The sequence below is a fragment of the Dama dama genome, chromosome 26, assembly GCF_033118175.1.
Source record: "Dama dama isolate Ldn47 chromosome 26, ASM3311817v1, whole genome shotgun sequence".
Lineage (NCBI taxonomy): Eukaryota > Metazoa > Chordata > Mammalia > Artiodactyla > Cervidae > Dama > Dama dama.
The window spans coordinates 42,269,994-42,289,154 of NC_083706.1; the positions used below are offsets into that span (position 1 = coordinate 42,269,994).

At 40.9% G+C, this 19,161-nt stretch overlaps 1 protein-coding gene across 1 annotated transcript in view; it reads left to right on the forward strand.

Moving 5' to 3' along the window:
- Positions 1-19,161, forward strand: part of PLEKHG1 (pleckstrin homology and RhoGEF domain containing G1) — a 239,394-nt gene that overhangs the window by 177,772 nt on the left and 42,461 nt on the right. Inside the window, exon 5 of the mRNA XM_061130489.1 lies at positions 11,010-11,079. Coding sequence (XP_060986472.1) covers positions 11,010-11,079 — 70 coding nt within the window. The remainder of the gene's footprint in view (positions 1-11,009; positions 11,080-19,161) is intronic.

A 19,161-nucleotide genomic window follows, 5' to 3' on the forward strand; every position in this document is an offset into this window, starting at 1 on the left:
ATAGCCTGGAAATTTAAGACTCTGTTTTGGTGTCTGGAAGAAATTCCCAAATGGTCAGTAAACTAGCTCAGTCCAAAGAAACCAGTTTAACTTGTTACCTAAACTCCCAATACTTTTTTTTCTTAACTGCATGTTAAAGAGATGTCAATTGTTTTTACACAAGCATCCCTCTCTTGGGATACAGAAGAGTTATTTAGACTGTAATTTGAATCTTTCTTTAAGAATGAAGAATGAGGAAGTAGAGGCCATTTCTCTACATCAGAATTTTATTTTTAAATTATTTTTTAGCAAGTTACAATCAGCTAAGTTCTCTTTCCTCAAAAGATGAGAGGAGAATTTTCCTATTTCCTTCAACTCTTTCTCTCTCTTTTTTAAAATTTTATTTATTTATTTGACTACTCTGGGTTACTGTGTGCAGACTTTCTCTAGTTGTGGCGAGTGGGGGGCTACTCCTTAGTTGTAGTGCATGGGTTTCTCTTTGTGATGACTTTTCTTGTTGTAGAGCACGGGCTCTTGAGTGTGTGGGCTTCAGTGGTTGTGGCACATGAGCTTAGTTGCCCTGCGACATATGGAATCTTCCCAGACTAGGATCTTCCCAAGATCAAACTTGTGTCCTCTGCATTGGTAGGTGGATTATTAACTACTGGACCATCAGGAAAGTCCTACCCTTTCTTTTTATTTCGTATACCTATATTGAGTCACTGTTGTATGTCAAACACTAGGCTAAATCTATTAGTCTAAAGATGAATGACATTGTTGTGTAGCAGAGGCAGTAAGTTATATACCCAAGGAGTGAACAAAACTTTACTTCGAGAACTCTGAGGAGCAAGGAATTGATTTTATCTGAGGGATCAGTGAAAGCATCCCAGACCAAGTAACTTACGTCTTAAGACAAAATATTTATTTGGGTCATGCTTCTTTTCTCCTTTGAAATGTTGTTTAGAAAGCAAATCATGGGGTTAGTTCAGTTCAGTCGCTCAGTTGTGTCTGACTGTTTGTGACCCCATGGACTGCAACACCCCAGGCTTCCCTGTCCATCACCAACTCCCAGAGCTTACTCAAACTCATGTCCATTGAGTCAGTGATGCAATTCAACTGTCTCATCCTCTGTCATACCCTTCTCCTCCCACCCTCAATCTTTCCCAGCATCAGGGTCTGTTCCGATGAGTCTGCTCTTCACATCAGTTGGCTGAAGTGTTGGAGTTTCAGCTTCAACATCAGTCCTTCCAATGATAATCCAGGACTGATTTCCTTGAGGATTGACTGATTTTTATCTCCTTGCAGTCCAAGGGACTCTCAAAAGTCTTCTCCAACACCACAGTTCAAAAGCATCAATTCTTCGGTGCTCAGCTTTCTTTATAGTACAACTCTCACATCCATACATGACTACTGGAAAAACCATAGCTTTGACTAGATGGACCTTGGTTGACAAAGTCACATCTCTGCTTTTTAATATGGTGTCTAGGTTGGTCATAACTATTCTTCCAACGATCAAGCATCTTTTAATTTCATGGCTGCAATCACCATCTGCAGTGATTTTGGAGCAACCCAAAATAAAATCTGTCACTGTTTCCATTGTTTCCCCATCTGTTTGCCATGAAGTGATAGGACCAGATGCCATGATCTTAGTTTTCTGAATGTTGAGTTTTAAGGCAACTTTTTCACTCTCCTCTTTCACTTTCATCAAGAGGCTCTTTAGTTCTTCTTTGCTTTCTGCCATAAGGGTGGTGTCATCTGCATATCTAAGGTTATTGATATTTCTCCTGGCAGTCCTGATTCCAGCTTGTGCTTCATCCAGCCTGGCATTTTGCATGATGTGCTCTGCATATAAGTTAAATAAGCAGGGTGACAATATACATCCTTTATGTACTCCTTTCCTGATTTGGAACCAGTCTGTTGTTCCATGTCCATTTCTAACTGTTGCTTCTTGACCTGCATACAGATTTCTCAGGAGGCAGGTCAGCTGGTCTGGTATTCCCATCTCTTGAAGAATTTTCTGCAGTTTGTTGTGATCCACACAGTCAAACACTTTGGTGTAGTCAATAAAGCTGAACTAGATGTTTTTCTGGAACTCTCTTGTTTTTTTTCTATGATCCAACGGATGTTGGCAATTTGATCTCTGGTTCCTCTGCCTTTTCTAAGTCCAGCTTGAACATCCCAAACCATGGGATACATATAACAATAAGTCAGGACAATGTGGGAGCAGTTATCTTTTATGTAAATGCATTTTCATATCATCAAAATGTCTTCAACTATTGCCCAGTGGTAGAAATATATTTTTACCCATAGACTTTTTTCAAGTAGACTTTTCAAGACCAGTGGTGTAAAAAAAAAAAAAACAGTGGTAGCGTACCAGTGAATTTAATGGAACATTTGGTACTATTAACCTCACTCCATTTTCTGTTTCCTAATCCATATGTGCCTCTGTGAATACCAACTGACCTACCTGATTGGGTGGGAAAAGGAAATGGAGCTTAGCGTCTATTGCAGACAAGGTGAGGCCCCTTCCTGAATCTTGTTCAGTGGAAGGCAGTAGAATCTTCAAGGTCTTATTACAATTCCTGAGTTCAAGTACACGTCAGTGGTCAGAGAAAATCTTACATAGAATATGTTCTGTAAAAGAGAACTGTGTTTCCTTTAACTGTCCATCCAAACAAGGAATATGAACTCTAGTAAGAAATAATATTTTCTTTTTTCATAATGCTACACAAAAGGGAGGAAATATTTGGAACAATTGCTGCAGGAAAGGAAAAGGGAAAATACCCCAGATCTGAAGGTAGAATGGCTCTAACTTTAGCTCTGAGTACAAAACACAATCTGTGAGTCACTTCTTCCTGCTAATGTACTTGCAAAGCTGTTCATTAGTTTCACTGATGCGATGAGAAAGCTAGTCTCCACCCCATTAGGCTGTAACTCTAGAAGGACAGCCTGTTTCTGGTCTTTATGGAGTCCTTGACATCCCTCTTTCCATGGCCCCATCTGTGTTCCCATAGTACATGGTGTATTACTTTATAGTTAGTTGTCTTCCATATCTCCCACATGCCCTGTTGTTCACCAAACAGCAGCTGGTGGGTTCCTTTCTATACCACCCACAAAAACACACTATGTTCATTCTGTCCTTAGACTCGTGACCAATTTCTTAAGTGACTTTCTCTTCCAACCCTCCCCAAACTTAGATATCACCTCCTCAGAGAACACTGGGGACTGCTCCAGTGCTCCTTCACCCACCCACCCAGCCTCAGGCACACTCTGCTACACTGTCTTCTTTATTTCCTTTTCATAAGGCCTTGTTGTTATTTAGTTGCTGAGTCATGTTTGACTCTTTGTGACCCCATGGACTGTAGCCCACCAGGCTCCTCTGTCCATGGGATCCCAGGCAAGAATACTGGAGTGGGTTTGCCCGTTTCCTTCTCCAGGGGATCTTCCTGACCCAGGGATCGAACCCACATCTCCTGCATTGGTAGGCAGATTCTTTACCACTGAGCCACCAGCCCCTCATAACACGTAGTACAGTATTATATTCTGTTGTTTGTTTTGCTTTTCAGTAAAACCAACCCTTTGCTATTTTTCACATAAGCATTCTTAGTAAGCAATATTGTACTATGGTGTGTGAGTTTCTACTGGTAAAGGAATAAATTTTATTTTTTCTTAATTTTTATTTTATTATAATAACAGCACTTAACATGAGATCTACCCTCTTAAATTTTTAAGTGTTCAATACTTCCCTTGTGGCTCAGACAGTAAAGAATCTGCCTGAAATGCAGGAGAGCTGGGTTCGATCCCTGGGTGGGGAAGATTCCCTGGAGCAAGGAATGGCTACACGCCTCAGTATTCTTGCCTGGGATCCCATGGTCAGAGGAGCCTCGAGGGCTATAGTCCATGGGGTTTCAGAGAGTCAGACATGACTGAGCCACTTTCACACACATGTTATTGTTAACTTAGATACTATGTTACAGCAGATCTCTAGAACCTATTCATCTGATTTAGCTGAAACTTGATGCATCTTAGGTAATAGCTCTTCTATTTACTCTTACCCCCCAGCCCCTGGTAACCACCATTCTACTATCTGATGCTATGGGTGTGACTATTTTAGATTTCTAATATAAGTGGAATCCTGCAGGACTTGTCCTTCTGTGACTGGCTTTTTTTTTTTTTTTTTTCAACTTGGCACAATGTCAAGGTTCATTCATGTTGTCACAGAATTCCTTCTTTTTTAAGACTAATATTTCACTGTATACATACACACACACACACACACACACACACATATATACACACAAATACATATACGTACATACCACATTTTCCTTATTCATCTTCATCCATTCACAGACATTTAAGTTGTATCCACATTTTGGCTGTTGTGAATACTTCTACAACGAATGTGGTAGTGCTAACAGCTCTTCAAGACCCTGATTTCAATTTTTTATGTAAATATCCCAAGATTGGGCTTCCTTGGTGGCTCAGTTGGTGAAGAATCCTCCTGCAATGCTGGAGACCCAGGTTCCATCCCTGGGTGGGGATGATCTGCTGGAGAATGAAATGGCAACCCATTCCACTATTATTGCCTAGAAAACCCCATGGACAGAGGAGCCTGGTGGGCTACAGTCCACAGGGTCGCAAAGAGTAGGACACAACTGACCATCTGAGCGTAGCATAGCATACCACAAGGCTGGATTGCTGGATCATATGTTAGTTCTACTCTTAATTTTTTTTGGAGAACCTTCATACTGCTTTCCATGGTGGCTGCACCATTTTGCATTCCTATCAGCAATGTATGAGGGTTCCAGTTCTTAACATCCTTGCCGACATTTGTTGCCTTTTGTTTTACATTGTACTCTTTATTTCTTCAGTTGTTAACATTTATCACCCCTGATCAGAACTTAAGCACCTATAGGATAGAGCTTTTGTCTGTGCTCTTTACCCATCACCTCCTGCCTGTAATAGCCCCTGATAAACAAGGCTTTCAGTAATGACTGTGTTGGATGGAGAACTAACAGGGTGGTCAGCCAGCTGTATCAGGATGGCTGCTCTGATGACAGGAGTGTGAAATCAGGCTACCGCCTCCTCACTGTTTCCATTATTTTATAAAAGGGTTGGAAAGGAAAGCTGCCCAGATGACTCACACAAGGCCTCCCAGGTAGGCGCTAGCAGGTTGAAGACACCACAATGTGGGAGACGAGCCCTCAGCTTTACTGAGTCAAGCTGAAAAATAAACCTTTCAATAGGTGTGTTTATAATCGTGCGGGACTGGGATTCACAAGCCCTGATACTAAGCCCAGCTGTGCCTATTAATTATTTGCTGTGTGACCTAAGGTAAGCCACCTCCCTTTTATGAGCCCTGGTTTCCTCATCTTAAAATTTGGGAGTAGGACTGGAAGTCATCTGAGCTCCCTCCCGGTTCTGGTTCTTGAGCAATGAATGCCATTTGTTTACAGGTGAGCTATACTAGAGCCTGGGTGGGTCCTGAAGACACTTTGTCCTACCAGGAGATCCAAGCTGGAGATGAAATTAAAGCTCCAAGAGGAGCTTGATGAGTGTAACACTGAGAACAGAGGGACCTAAATATTGTCAAGGAGTATTTCTATTAAGCCTTGGAAGTATGAAAAATATGATGGATTCGGCTCAAAATTCTTCTCTCCTTAGAAACAGAATATTGAAAAACCTGGTTACATAACCTGCATCCAGAGCACTCCATCCTCCAACAGTGGAAAACACTGGTCCAGATATGTTGCCTTTTTAGTTCTTCTTTTTGTTTGACTTTTTATTTTACTTCATCCAGTATTTAGATCCCAGTGATGAAATTTCAGCTATCTTTAATTTAATCACAGCCATCCTTCTATAAAGGGCTTCCCTGGTGGTTCAGACGGTAAAGAATCTGCCTGCAATGCGGGAGACCTGGGTTCGATCCCTGGGTTGGGAAGATCCCCTGGAGGAGGGCATGGCAACCCACTCCAGTATTCTTGTCTGGAGAATCCCATGGACAGAGGAGCTTGGTGGGCCACAGTCCATAGGGTCACAAAGAGTCAGACATGACTGAGCAACTAAGCACATCCTTCTATAAAAGATATTGATAAAATTATCAGAACTATATATTCAAACAAAAATAATCTTACAGATGATATGTTTTGTGGAATATTAGGGAAGAATGTTTGAAATTGGGTCTGTCCTGAAATCATGCGTTGGTAAAGGTTCCTTTCAAAGTGCAAGATGTATCAGTGGATTTCAATGTAGCAGGATATAGGATTATATGGTTTCTGACTCCAGCAAACTAAGAAACTACCACTTGTTGAGTTTCAGTGTATTATCAAAGAAAGATATCCATAGAGGCTACTAAAATACTCCTACCTTTTCCAATGATATATTTGTGTGAGGCTGTTGAATGGCGAGCAGACATGTGCAGCCATCTGTGTTCTATTAAGATAGGCATTAGAGGTTTGCAGAATATAAAACAATACACTCTTCTCACTATTTAATTTTGTTTTATAAAATTTATTTTTCACAAAAAAGTTACTTGTATTAACATGTACTAAATATATAATTAAATGAATTGGTCTTTTTAAACTTACATAGCAGCCTTAATTTCTAATAAGTATTGATATAATCCACATAAAGAATTTTTTAAAGGTAACCAGGTCTTGTGGAGAAGACAATGGCAACCCACTCCAGTACTCTTGCCTGGAAAATCGCATGGTCAGAGGAGCCTGGTAGGCTACAGTCCATGGGGTCGCGAAGAGTCGGACACGACTGAGTGATTTCACTTTCACTTTTCACTTTCATGCACTGGAGAAGGAAATGGCAACCCACTCCAGTGTTCTTGCCTGGAGAATCCCAGGGACGGGGGAGCCTGGTGGGCTGCCATCTATGGGGTCGCACAGAGTCGGACACGACTGAAGCGACTTAGCAGCAGCAGCAGCAAGCAGGTCTTGACACCAAAATGTTTGAGAATCACTGGCTTGGGTAAGGAGCACGGTATGTAAAACTACACTTCTGTGCAGACCTTATGGCTGGCTGGTATCTTACCTTCAAAACTAGACTTCCTTCATTGGCAGGCAGATTCTTTAACTGAGCTACCAGGGAAGCCCTACCTTCCAGTAAGAAAGAACAAATGAAAATCCCCAGATATTTGGGGTCAACCACTAACCTGAATGGCAGAAGCCAAAATGATTAAAATGATTGTGGAGCAGAAAGCAAAGAGCAGGAAAGTTAAGTCCAAAATAACAATTGTCATCATTATCACCTCCTTATAAATATGAGAACATTTTTGCACCCATAAAATAATAATAGAAACATAAGTACCCAAAGAACATGTAAACACACTTACACACTTTGAAACTGAAGATCAGATAATAGAGATGAAAAAATTCAATAGAAGCAATAGAAAATAAAAGATGAAATCTAAGAAAACAGAACAATAAACAAGAAGATGGAAACTAGAGAAAAAATGAGATAGTCTAGAGTATCTAATCTAATGTAGGGGAGGAAATATTAAAACTATAATTCAAGAATGGAGGTTCCTTAGCTTTTTGGCCCCAGGATCTGACTTCCCTGGTGGCTCAGATGGTAATGTATCTGCCTACAATGTGGGAGACCCAGGTTCGATCCCTGAGTTGGGAAAATCCTCTGGAGAAGGAAATGGCAACCCACTCTAGTACTCTTGCCTGGAAAATCCCGTGAACGGAGGAACCTGGTGGGTTACAGTCCATGGGATCGCAGAGTCGGACACGACTGAGCAACTAAACTTTCACTTTCAGGATGTATATATGCTTAAAAATTGCTAAGTGCCCTAAATTTTTTTTTTTGGTTTTATGATTTATGATGTTTTTATCTATCTAACATAAATTAAAACTGTTGTAGTTGTTCAGTCATGTCTGACTCTTTGTGACCCCATGGACTGCATGGACAGGCTTCCCTGTCCTTCACCATCTCTCAGAGCTTGCTCAGACTCATGTCCATTTAGTCAGTGATGCCATCCAACCATCTTGTCCTCTGTCATCCCCTTCTCCTGCCACCTTCAATCCTTCCCAGCATCAAGGTCTGTTCCAATGAGTATGCTCTTTGCATCAGGTGGCCAAAGTATTGGAGCTTCAGCTTCAGCATCAGTCCTGCCAATGAATAATCAGGACTGATTTCCTTTAGGATGGACTGGTTGGATCTCCTTGCAGTCCAGGGGACTCTCAAGAGTCTTCTCCAACACCACAATTCAAAACCATCAATTCTTCAGCACTCAGATTTCCTTATAGTCCAACTCTCACATCCATACATGACTACTGGAAAAACCATAGCTCTGACTAGACAGACCTTTTTTGGCAAAATCATGTCTCTACTTTTTAATATGCTGTCCAGGTTGATCATAGTTTTTCTTCTAAGGATCAAGCATCTTTTAATTTCATGGCTGCAATCACCATACGCAGTGATTCTTAGGCCCAAGAAAATAAAGTCTGTCACTGTTTCCATTGTTTCCCCATCTATTTGCGATGAAGTGATGGGACCAGATGCCATGATCTTAGTTTTCTGAATGTTGAGTTTTAGCCAGCTTTTTCACTCTCCTCTTTCACCTTCATCAAGAGGCTCTTATATTAAAACTAAGAAGTTATTAAAATATCAATGTATTCAATAATAATAAAAAATCCACAGATTTCTAGAAAAACTTACTACTCTTCCCATTAACATTTTTTGCATTTTGGAATTGTTTTACATTTTTACAAATGTGTTTGCTTTTTGACTTACTGGAAGACAGCTGGATTCTCATATCAGCTTCTGCTTTCCATCTGTGATATCACAGGTCATGTAGCCTCTGGAAAGGCCTCTGTACTCTCACGAGAGAATGAAGATAAAAAATCTGATAGAATCAAAGTATTTTTATAAAATATATTGGCCTTTTGGACTTCCTGGAGGGATCTTAAGAACCCAGGGAGGATTTTGAGAACTGATGATCAAGAACACTTCCCAAATATTCAAATTGCCTCTGTGTATGAAAAAAAGACCCACCTCAAACCCAATCATCACAGAATTTCAGAACTAATTACCAAAGAGAAAACTCTAAAAGCTTCCAGCGTAGAAAAACAGGTCACTTGTAACCTAGATCATGAATCAGAATGATGTTGGACTTCTCAATAGTAGCATTAAAATCCATACAACAGCAGATGTCTCCCTGAATACTCAGAAAATAACTTCCAATCAAGAATTCTATATCCATTGATAATTATCAGTCAAGTGTGAAGGGAGAACATTTTGAAGCAGAAAGAGTCTCAGAAAATTCACTGCCTATTACCCCTACTCAGAAAGCTGCTGGAGGGAAGACTTCCCAAAGGAGAGATTATAGCTTAAATGGTATCTAAGAAACAGGGCATCATCAGGATGGTGTTAAAGAGAGGACCCAGCAGGCCCAGAGAGCACCTGTCCAGGTGGAACTGGAAGGACAGATGGCTCTAGGAAGGGGGTCACTAAGAGAGAATACAGCCCGTAATGATCCAGTGTTTGAACTTGGTGAGACATGAGTTACACTTTTGGCACAAAGTTTGAAGGTGCATTAGTAGGCTGTACTTAGGAAATCAACCCTGGACAGTCATTGGAGTGATTGATGCTGAAGTTGCAATACTTGGGCCACATGATGTGAGGAACCAACTCATTGGAAAAGACCCAGATGCTGGGAAATGTTGAAAGCAAAAGGAGAGGAGGGCAGCAGAGGATGAGATGGTTAGATATCATCACCAACTCAATGGACAGGAATCAGAGAAAACTCTGGGAGATAGTGAAGGACAGGGGCGCCTGGTATGCTGCAGTCCATGGGGTCACAAAGAGTTGGACACAACTTAGCAACTGAACAATAACAACTTTCAAAACCAAACAAACAAATGGAAAAAAAACAAACAAACATGAGACCATTTCAACTCCAGGGAAAACATGGTTGTACAAGAAAGGCAGTGTAGCTATGGTATACTCCAAGGCTTAGCTGAGAATAATATTTACATAGTCTTTAAAATGTAAGCTCTGGCTTTTAATCTAATTAAATTTCCTAACAGAGTTTGCTGAGAAAGATGAGAAGAAAGGGAGCTAGGGGAAATTATGAAGTAAATACCTAAGACTGAAAAATAATGAAAATGCATTGCCAGCATGTTTAGAAACCCAGATACAGATAGCTGAAATGGCTAAAAGTTGAAAGTGTTTCCAGGGAGTGGTAGTCGAGAAGGGGAAACAGAAAGCAAGGAACTGTACAGCTATTTTTATCACAATTCCTGAAGAACTGTTTAAATTTTTATTAACTATGTGATACACAGATAATTAAAATAAACACTTAACATATTAAAATACATATTAATATAACTTCCATGGAATGTAATTTGGGAATGTGTTAATGTTTGGAATGAAAATGCCCCATGACCCAGCAATCCCATTCATAGAACTGTATGCGACCATGGGAGATTAGTTACATTAATGATGCTACATCCACAGAGTGCAATGGCATTCACTTAGTTACTTAATGAAACAATAAAAATAAATAATACAGATTTTCATCTGAGGAAAGAGATTTCCTCCCCTGGCATATTTTTCCTTTAGAGCACTATCTCCATGTATAATTTTGTGTAAATCAGTGTGGTTTTTCACTGCATGTCTGGCTCTTCAGTGGATTCCAAGCTCCAAGAGACACGCTGGTGTATTTGTTCTCAGTGCTTTGTGTACTGTCTGGTACCTGGAAAGCTATGGGATGAATGAGTGTGTGTGAGCATGCATGGAGATTTTGACAAATGTCAGGCAGACTGAAATGTTGAGTAGGACTTATCTCTGGGTGGCAGAGTTGCAGGTCAGACCTCTGTTTACACCCCTGCTCCTGCATGACCTCAGGCAAGTCACTTATCTAAGCCTTGGATGTAATGACAAAACCTCAGATATCCAGTTAAATGGTTCCTTATAAATGCCATGTAAGTGTTTAAACTTCTAAGTTATTTAAAATGTCCTCAACCCTCAGACCACAGCCTAGTACATTCTTTTTTCTTTTTTTTTTTTAGTGAACTTCTGCAAGACTTGGAAAACTGTGAAAATGATCCTGTGGCCATAGCAGAGTGTTTTGTGTCCAAGGTAAGCAGGGTTCATCTCTCTGAGCCAACCAAGACAGAGACAGAGACACACTGTTCTCATTGTAAAGTTAAGATGACCGATGTGTTCCATATTGGATGAAGTCCACCACTAATCTCTCTCACTCTGAGGGTATTTTTCTCCCCACTAGCCAGGAAAAAAAATTCACTTCCCAGTAAATTGTGTGCATGCTTGTGTAGTCACTTCAGTTGTGTCCAACTCTTTGCAACCCCATGGACCATAGTCCCCCAGGCTCCTCTGTCCATGGGATTCCCCAGGCAAGAATACTGGAGTGGATTGCCATTCCCTTCTCTAGAGGATCTTCCTGGCCCAGGGATGGAACCCACATCTTTTATGTCTCCTGCATTGGCAGGTGGGTTCTTTACCACTAGAACCACCTGGGAAGCCCAATAACTTAGCAGTTGTTCTAGAACTTGTGTAATAACTAAGTGATGCTACATATCTATCCTAAGAAAAACTTTAAGCTTGGGAAGAGGAGAGTCCAGAATAGAAGAATGTTAGAAAAATTACATATAAAATATGACTAGATCAGTTATAAAAATCTGTAAGAATATAAATACTTTACATATATAAATACATATTTAACATACTGCCATATACATATGTATGTATATATAGTTACATATATATAGATAAACATATATATACATATATATGGCACTAGCTTATTCATTTAGTGGAAAAACAGGACAGAGTTAATCTCCCGCCTCTTAAATATGCCCTTTAATTCTCCTACATTCTTCTTAAGTTGCACTGATGGCTTAGAAAAAATGCAAGGAGAGGATTTGAATTTTAAAGCTTAAATGACAGTCAGTTTAAATTCTGTACCCAGGTAAGAGAATTCTGAAACATACAAGGGAATCCTTTACAACATGACTTTCTTGATGTCCTACTGTAAATAAAATCTTATCTTACGTTTCTCTAAAAATTCAGCAGCTTTTGTTTGGAAACCTTCTAGCAGAAATTATTTTTCCAGCAAAACTTCATGTAATTTTTACAGTTGTGGTTTCAAATGTACAAAGGTTGAAGCGAAGTTCATGATGGCGCTTTTGGGTCAACTGAGAGTTAGCACCTCATTTAGAGTCTCGGAGGCCAATGTGAACTTGGAGACGTCCCCCTAGCCTGACCAGGTTCCAGGGTTATTCCACAAGGTTATTTCTGATGATCCAATGGTTTTGAATCCAAACATAACACTCTTGGCTCTACTCAACTGGGGCTCCTTAAAGGCAATTGATGGACTTATATATAAAACACTCCTGACTTTGTGGGTGGCAGGGTATGTGTTAACATACAAAATGTTTGTGCATACATGCTTACACACACAGTTCTTCTCACAAGTGGCTTGTGTCACAGTGGAGGGTAAGAATTTGGAAAAGAGAAGGAAAATGAAAGAGGGAGAAATGGGTAAAAGATAACGCTGAGTGTATCAAAGAAGCTGTGTTAGAATAACCACAGTGAATAAACAACATAGAAGCTTTCGGAAACATTGGGGCTTTTCTGGTAACTGTAATCACAAGTTGATTAAAGACGATCCAGCATATGCTTAGCTCTGGTTTAATTATTCACATAAAAGTTTGTTTATGCGCCAGGTTGCCAACTCCCAAATCTGATTTCTTGTTGCGATATTGCCAGGTTTAATTGGAAGACTGATTGCAGCACTCCACACTCGTGTGTGTGAGCAGGGAATAGTGAGGGGGTGTGTGTGGGTCTGGCACAGCCTGCTTCTCACTCAGCACCCTGAAATTTAGAAGATGTTACACTTTGTGGAACACAAGCAGCTGCTCACCTCTGGGGAGGAGTGGAAAATTGCTTTAATTGAGGGGCCGTTAATGAAAGAGGTGAAGCCGGCGGTTGCCGTCTGCTTTTATCTGAGTCACTGGGGCTTACACGGAGAGTCAACTTTGACCTTGCTTTTGTGGTATGGCTAGGCGACAGAAATCCCTCCTGACAAGAGGAGAACGCAGCCCTTCTTACCTGCTGCCCAGAAAAGAACAGCAAAGCGCTGCAGAAGCCCCTCTCGGGAGGGGTGAACGGCCCCGCCAGGCAGGCCAGGCTCTCGCCCACCGAGCGCTCGCCTGCTCTCAGGACTCTGGAAACACCTGGAACGGGTTTCCGTGGCTTCCTGCCTTCACCTCCACTCTCATTTCCGTCACTTAGCTTGACTGTCAGCCAGGCTGACCCTGGGTGACATTTAGGAGGGAAGTTTGTCTTCGGAGGCCCAACTTCCCTTAACCGCCTCCTTTCACCTGATGCGTGGCCCCCTCCACTTTGGAGTCTGTCTCCTCTCAGTGCTCAGGCATGTGTGTGTACACGCGCACACACACACACACACACACACACACACACAAACACGAGCCACTTGTTGAAATTATCCTCAGGAAACTGCTGGTATCAGATAATAGGTATGATTGGAGTCTATTCAAATCAATGTCCTGGGCTTCCCGAATGGCGCTAGGGATAAAGAACCCCCTACCAAGGCAGGAGGGATAAGAGACGCAGGTTTGACCCCTGGGTCCGGAAGATCTCCTGGAGGAGGGCACGGCAACCCACTCCAGTATTCTTGCCTGGAGAATCACATGGACAGAGGAGCCCGGTGGTCTATAGTCCATAGGGCCACAAAGAGTCAGACATGACTGAAACGATTTAGCATGTGCACACAAAATCAATGTCTCCTTAGAGTAAGCCTTTCTCAGTAGTGTCCTGTGAAAGCTGCTCCGTCATCAGCGAGTGGGTGTGTGTGTGTGTGTGTGTGTGAAAAGGAGAGGGAAAGAAAGAAATGGAGTGGGGAGACATTAACATTATGGCAGAAGAAACCCTAAAATCACACAGATTTCTATTTTCTGATTTTTCATTCAGGAAACGTTCAGACATCCTTTGTCTTCAGTTGGCCCTGATCGTTTTATTTTGGTTCTTTCATAATTATTTTGACATCATCACTAATTGCAACTTGGAAGTGTTAAATAATGAGAAAAAGATATCTATTTTTATATAATTTTCTCTCGTTGCCTTCTTTCTCCCTAAATCCTTCTGAAAAGGATTTGAGTGCATATATCATAAGAAATAGTTATTCAGGGATTAACTGAGTAGGAGTTACTGACTTTTGTGTAAAGCCATTATTTGAACTGTCCACAGGGCTCATAAATTCAAGATCAAGTATGCATTTGGTTCTATATTAAGAATATATCAGTGATTTAAATCGAAACTGTCTAATTTAAGACAGAAACAGAGCCATGGTGTCACAGAATGCCCCAAAATTCGGTTGTGCAGAGAAGCCTTGAGGTATTTTTAGGGTAGCTCATGAAGATGATGTAATTTAGAATATTTTTATTGAGGCCATTGTGTTTGGTATTTCATATGATGCTACATTTAAGGAAATGAGCCAAATAGCTGTTCAACCCCATACTGAGTGTGGCAGGAGGCAGGAACAAAGCAAGAAAGTGTGAGTGTGAACACACCCAGAGAAGGGCTCCAGGGACTTCTCTGGTGGTCCAGTGGTCGAGACTCTGTGCTTCCACGGCGGGGGAATACAGCGCAATCCCAGACCAAAGAATAGAGAAAGAGAGGGGCACTCCAGTCTGATGTTAATTTCCTGAAAGACCTTGGGCAAGTCACTGTACCTTTCTTATCCCTGGGGAAGGTGGAACACTCCAGTGCCTTCAGGAGCTAAGCTGATGAACACAGTGCATGAATGGGCCCAGGCAGAGGCCAGAGCGTCGAGGTACTTACATCTTGGGGACAGAAGTGTTACATGAAACTATAGGCCTAGGGCCTGTGGATCTAATACTTTTTCAAGAGAAGCCAAAAAAAAAAAAATTTTATCTTTTAACTTTTAGAATTTGGCAACTTAGTTTTTTTTGTTTTTTTTTTTAATACTATGCTTAAAAATTTGGCAGCATACCATGTTGGCAAGGCCATGGGGAAAGACACTCCTATAATTGTGGGAAAATAAAATAGACCCTCTGGAGGGGAATTTGGCTATGTCTAGGAAAAGTACATCTGAATTCACCCTTCATTGCAGCAATCCTACTTCCAGAAATCTATTCTAAAGATATAGTGACAAATTCTCAACAAAGGTGATGTTATACTTCACAGTACTCATTGTTACAATTTATAAACCTATATAAGGTGCATCCTTAGTCCTGTCTCACTCTTTGCAACCCCATTTACTGTAGCCCACCAGGCTGCCCTGTCAATGGGATTTTTTAGGTGAGAATACTGGAGTGGGTTGCCATTTCCTTCTCCAGGCGACCTTCCTGACCCAGAATCAAACCTGCGTCTCCTGCATTGACAGGCGGATTCTTTACCACTGGGCCACCAATAGAAATATGCAATACATGGAAACAGCCCAAATGTTCATGAACAAAACCTGGTTGAATAAACTATGGCATATCCCCATAACATAGCAGTACAAAGCAGTAAAAGCAAATAAAGAATATTTCTATATACTACTAGAAAGGGGATGGGGTGGGGAGTCTCGCACTGTGGTTCTCAGGGTGTGGTCTCTGGACCACATCATGTAGGATCTTGTTAGCAAGCAGATTCTCAGGCCCTACCCAGACCTACCAAATCAGAAACTCTGGGGGTGCAACCCAGTAATCTGTGTTTTAATAAGCCCTCAAGGTAATTCTAATGCTGAAGTTTGAGAATCACTGACATAGCTTGCTTTTATTTATGTAGAAATGGGGAAGGTTATACTTATATTTCAATGTGTATGTTTAAAAAAATTTTTTTAAGATAAACTGTAAGACTAGAAGTTGGTTGCTGAGAGGAAAGGCAGGGAATGGACTAGAATGAGAAGGCATAGAAGCCAGACTTCTCTAAGTGTGCATTTCTTTGGAGAGTTGACTTTGAAACCATGTATTTATTTTACATAATTATAAGACAAAGTTTAAAACAGCCTTCAAAAAATGAAAGCGGATTGAAACAATGAACCTAACTGTGAATCCAGTTTGTAGCTTGACCACACAGAGGAAATGCCAATCAATTAAAAAATATGCTATGGGCAAAATACAGCAAATACATCCTTAACTGTTTTCAGTAATGATATCATATATGATGGTTTCAGTATTGTTGTTCCAAAATTGTGTGTATTGTGGGATAAAGGAAATGAATATTCACAGTTGTGTCATTGAGAACTGGAATTGGCAAGACAAAGAAAATACAGATTAAGAATGAGGCTAATTAGAAACACTCTAGTCCTGAATCTGAATTGCAAGAATTAGCATGAACTAAGCATGTGTTTTAGCTTTAGAAACACCATATTTCTAACTCTGTCCACTGAGAAGGCCTAGAAATAATAATTAACCTGGTAGCAAGAGCATCACTAACGCTCAGATTGTGGTTTCCACATACTGTTTCCTACGTGAAGGAATCCTGGCTCCGTGGAGAACAAGTGTGGGAGGGAAATGTGCAAGAGGGTCTGAAACATCGTGTCACCCCAGGAAGCAAGGCACTACTGGAGGCTGTAGGTCAGGTCACAGATACTCAAGAAAAGGCTCCTGTTGGCCAAAGATGGGATCATTTGAGCATCATTAAAAAGATAGCTAACTAAAAACAACTGAAAGTCATGAAATATGTTTATATTCATGAAATTCACAGTGATGTTAAAAAACCCAAGTCCTTTATAGGAGAGCCGATGCATTATTTTGGAAATTAAGGAAAGGAATCGAGCGTTTATCCTGTCTTTCCCATACAAACCACAAACTGCAGGGTAACTAATCTAAGGCAGTTCCTTTTTTGGAAAAAATCTGGCTAATAAATGAAGAATGGAGAAAGCAATGGCAACCCACTCCAGTACTCTCGCCTGGAAAATCCCATAGATGGAGGAGCCTGGTAGGCTGCAGTCCATGGGGTTGCTAAGAGTCGGACACTACTGAGCAACCTCACTTTCACTTTTCCTTTCATGCATTGGAGAAGGAAATGGCAACCCACTCCAGTGTTCTTGCCTGGAGAATCCCAGGGACGGGAAGCCTGGTGGGCTTCCATCTATGGGGTCGCACAGAGTCGGACACAACTGAAGCGATTTAGCAGCAGCAGCAGCATGAATTAAAAGACCTAAGCAGTAATCACCAGTGATTATTAACATCACAGAAAGAGAGAACCAGCTCCTATGCCTCTCAATTTAAGTACAATCAAGTCTATGATGTACTTGAGCCACATTATGGAACCTAAATCCAGTCAAGCCTCTTCTAAACCACAAGGAGCGTGGAAGACAGGAGAACATAGTAAAGAAAGCCTTAGGGACGTGATCAGCAAAATTGAGACTGCAGGAGACTGCAGGACACATCATTTGGTTTCTTCAACTGAATTGCGGGGGGGGGGAAATGAGAGGGAGAACTTATAGATTAGAAGGGACTTAGATATCAACAATATCAAGTTGCTGTGTGTGGATGTTGTTTGGAATACAGAGCAAGCAGCAAACTATAATTTTAAAAAAGAAAATAAAAAATAGGAATAGTGATAATGAACCCTCATGGTATTATGCAATTATTTATTTACATTTTATTGATGTAAAGTTGGCTTATAATGTGTATAATTTCTGCTATACAACAAAGTGACTCAGTTTTTTACATATATATTTCTTTCCATATTCTTTTCCATTATGGTTTATCACAGGATATTGAACATAGTCCCCTATGCTATACAGTAGATATATACTACTAAATATATTGTTGTTTATCCATTCTGTGTATGTAATAGTTTGCATCTGCTAATCTCAACCTCCCAGTCCTTCCCATGGAATTATTTAAAGATGATAATAGCATTGTAGTGATGTTTCTCTTTTAAAGTCCTCATGTTAAAGATATATACTAAAGTGTTTACAAGTAAGTGAAATGATATTATGTCTAGAATTTGTTGATAAGGGGAACCTGGAATCAGTTTGTTGATAAGGGAACCTTAGCAAAAGGCAAGAAGCCCCCATTAGTTAGCTGAACATTTAATGCGTTTGAGGCATCGCTGCCATGCTAGATGTACAGATGAGTAGACCTGGATCCTGCTCTCAAATAATTTTCAGCTTCATAGGAGACAGGGGAATTCATTAGTTCAAAAAACATTATGTGCCAGGCTGGCACACTGTGGCCCCTCTCCTGCAGGAACTCACAGTATAGAGTGGCAGACAGATGCACAAAAAATGTCATGCTCATTTGGCAAAGGCTGTAAGATAGGTTGGCACTAGTGTTGTGGGGCCCCAAGGTAGGAGCAATTGGCTCAGTCCGAGAACTCAAGAAAGTCCCTTGAGAGGAAATAAAGCCTCAGTTCAATGTCAAAAGGTGCCTCGTGGCTGTCCAGTGAAAAAGATGGGAAGGGCAGTGGGCAGAGGAAGCTGCAAACACAGGGCTTGAAAGTATCCCCTTGCACAAACTTCCAGCATGTTCTGACCACATAATATTTAAATTATCTGCTTATATTTCTCTCTCACACTGCAAATGCCCAGAGGACCATGAGCACCTGGGGGCAGAAACCCTACTGTCTTCCTCTACCTATTTGCCTTCAGATTCATCTAACATAGCAGATGCTCAATCAGTATTTAATGATCTCAAAACCACAATGAGGTACCATTTCACGCCAGTCAGAATGGCTGCTATCCAAAAGTCTACAAGCAATAAATGCTGGAGAGGGTATGGAGAAAAGGGAACCCTCTTACACTGCTGGTGGGAATGCAAACTAGTACAGCCACTATGGAGAACAGTGTGGAGATTCCTTAAAAAACTGGAAATAGAGCTGCCATATGACCCAGCAATCCCACTGCTGGGCATATACACTGAGAAAACCAGAATTGAAAGAGACACATGTACCCTAATGTTCATCACAGCACTGTTTATAATAGCCAGGACATGGAAGCAACCTAGATGCCCATCAGCAGACGAATGGATAAGGAAGCTGTGGTACATATACACCATGGAATATTACTAAGCCATTAAAAAGAACACATTTGAATCAGTTCTAATGAGATGGATGAAACTGGAGCTCATTATACAGAGAGAAGTAAGCCAGAAAGAAAAACACCAATACGGTATACTAACGCATATATGTGGAATTTAGAGAGATGGTAACGATAACCCT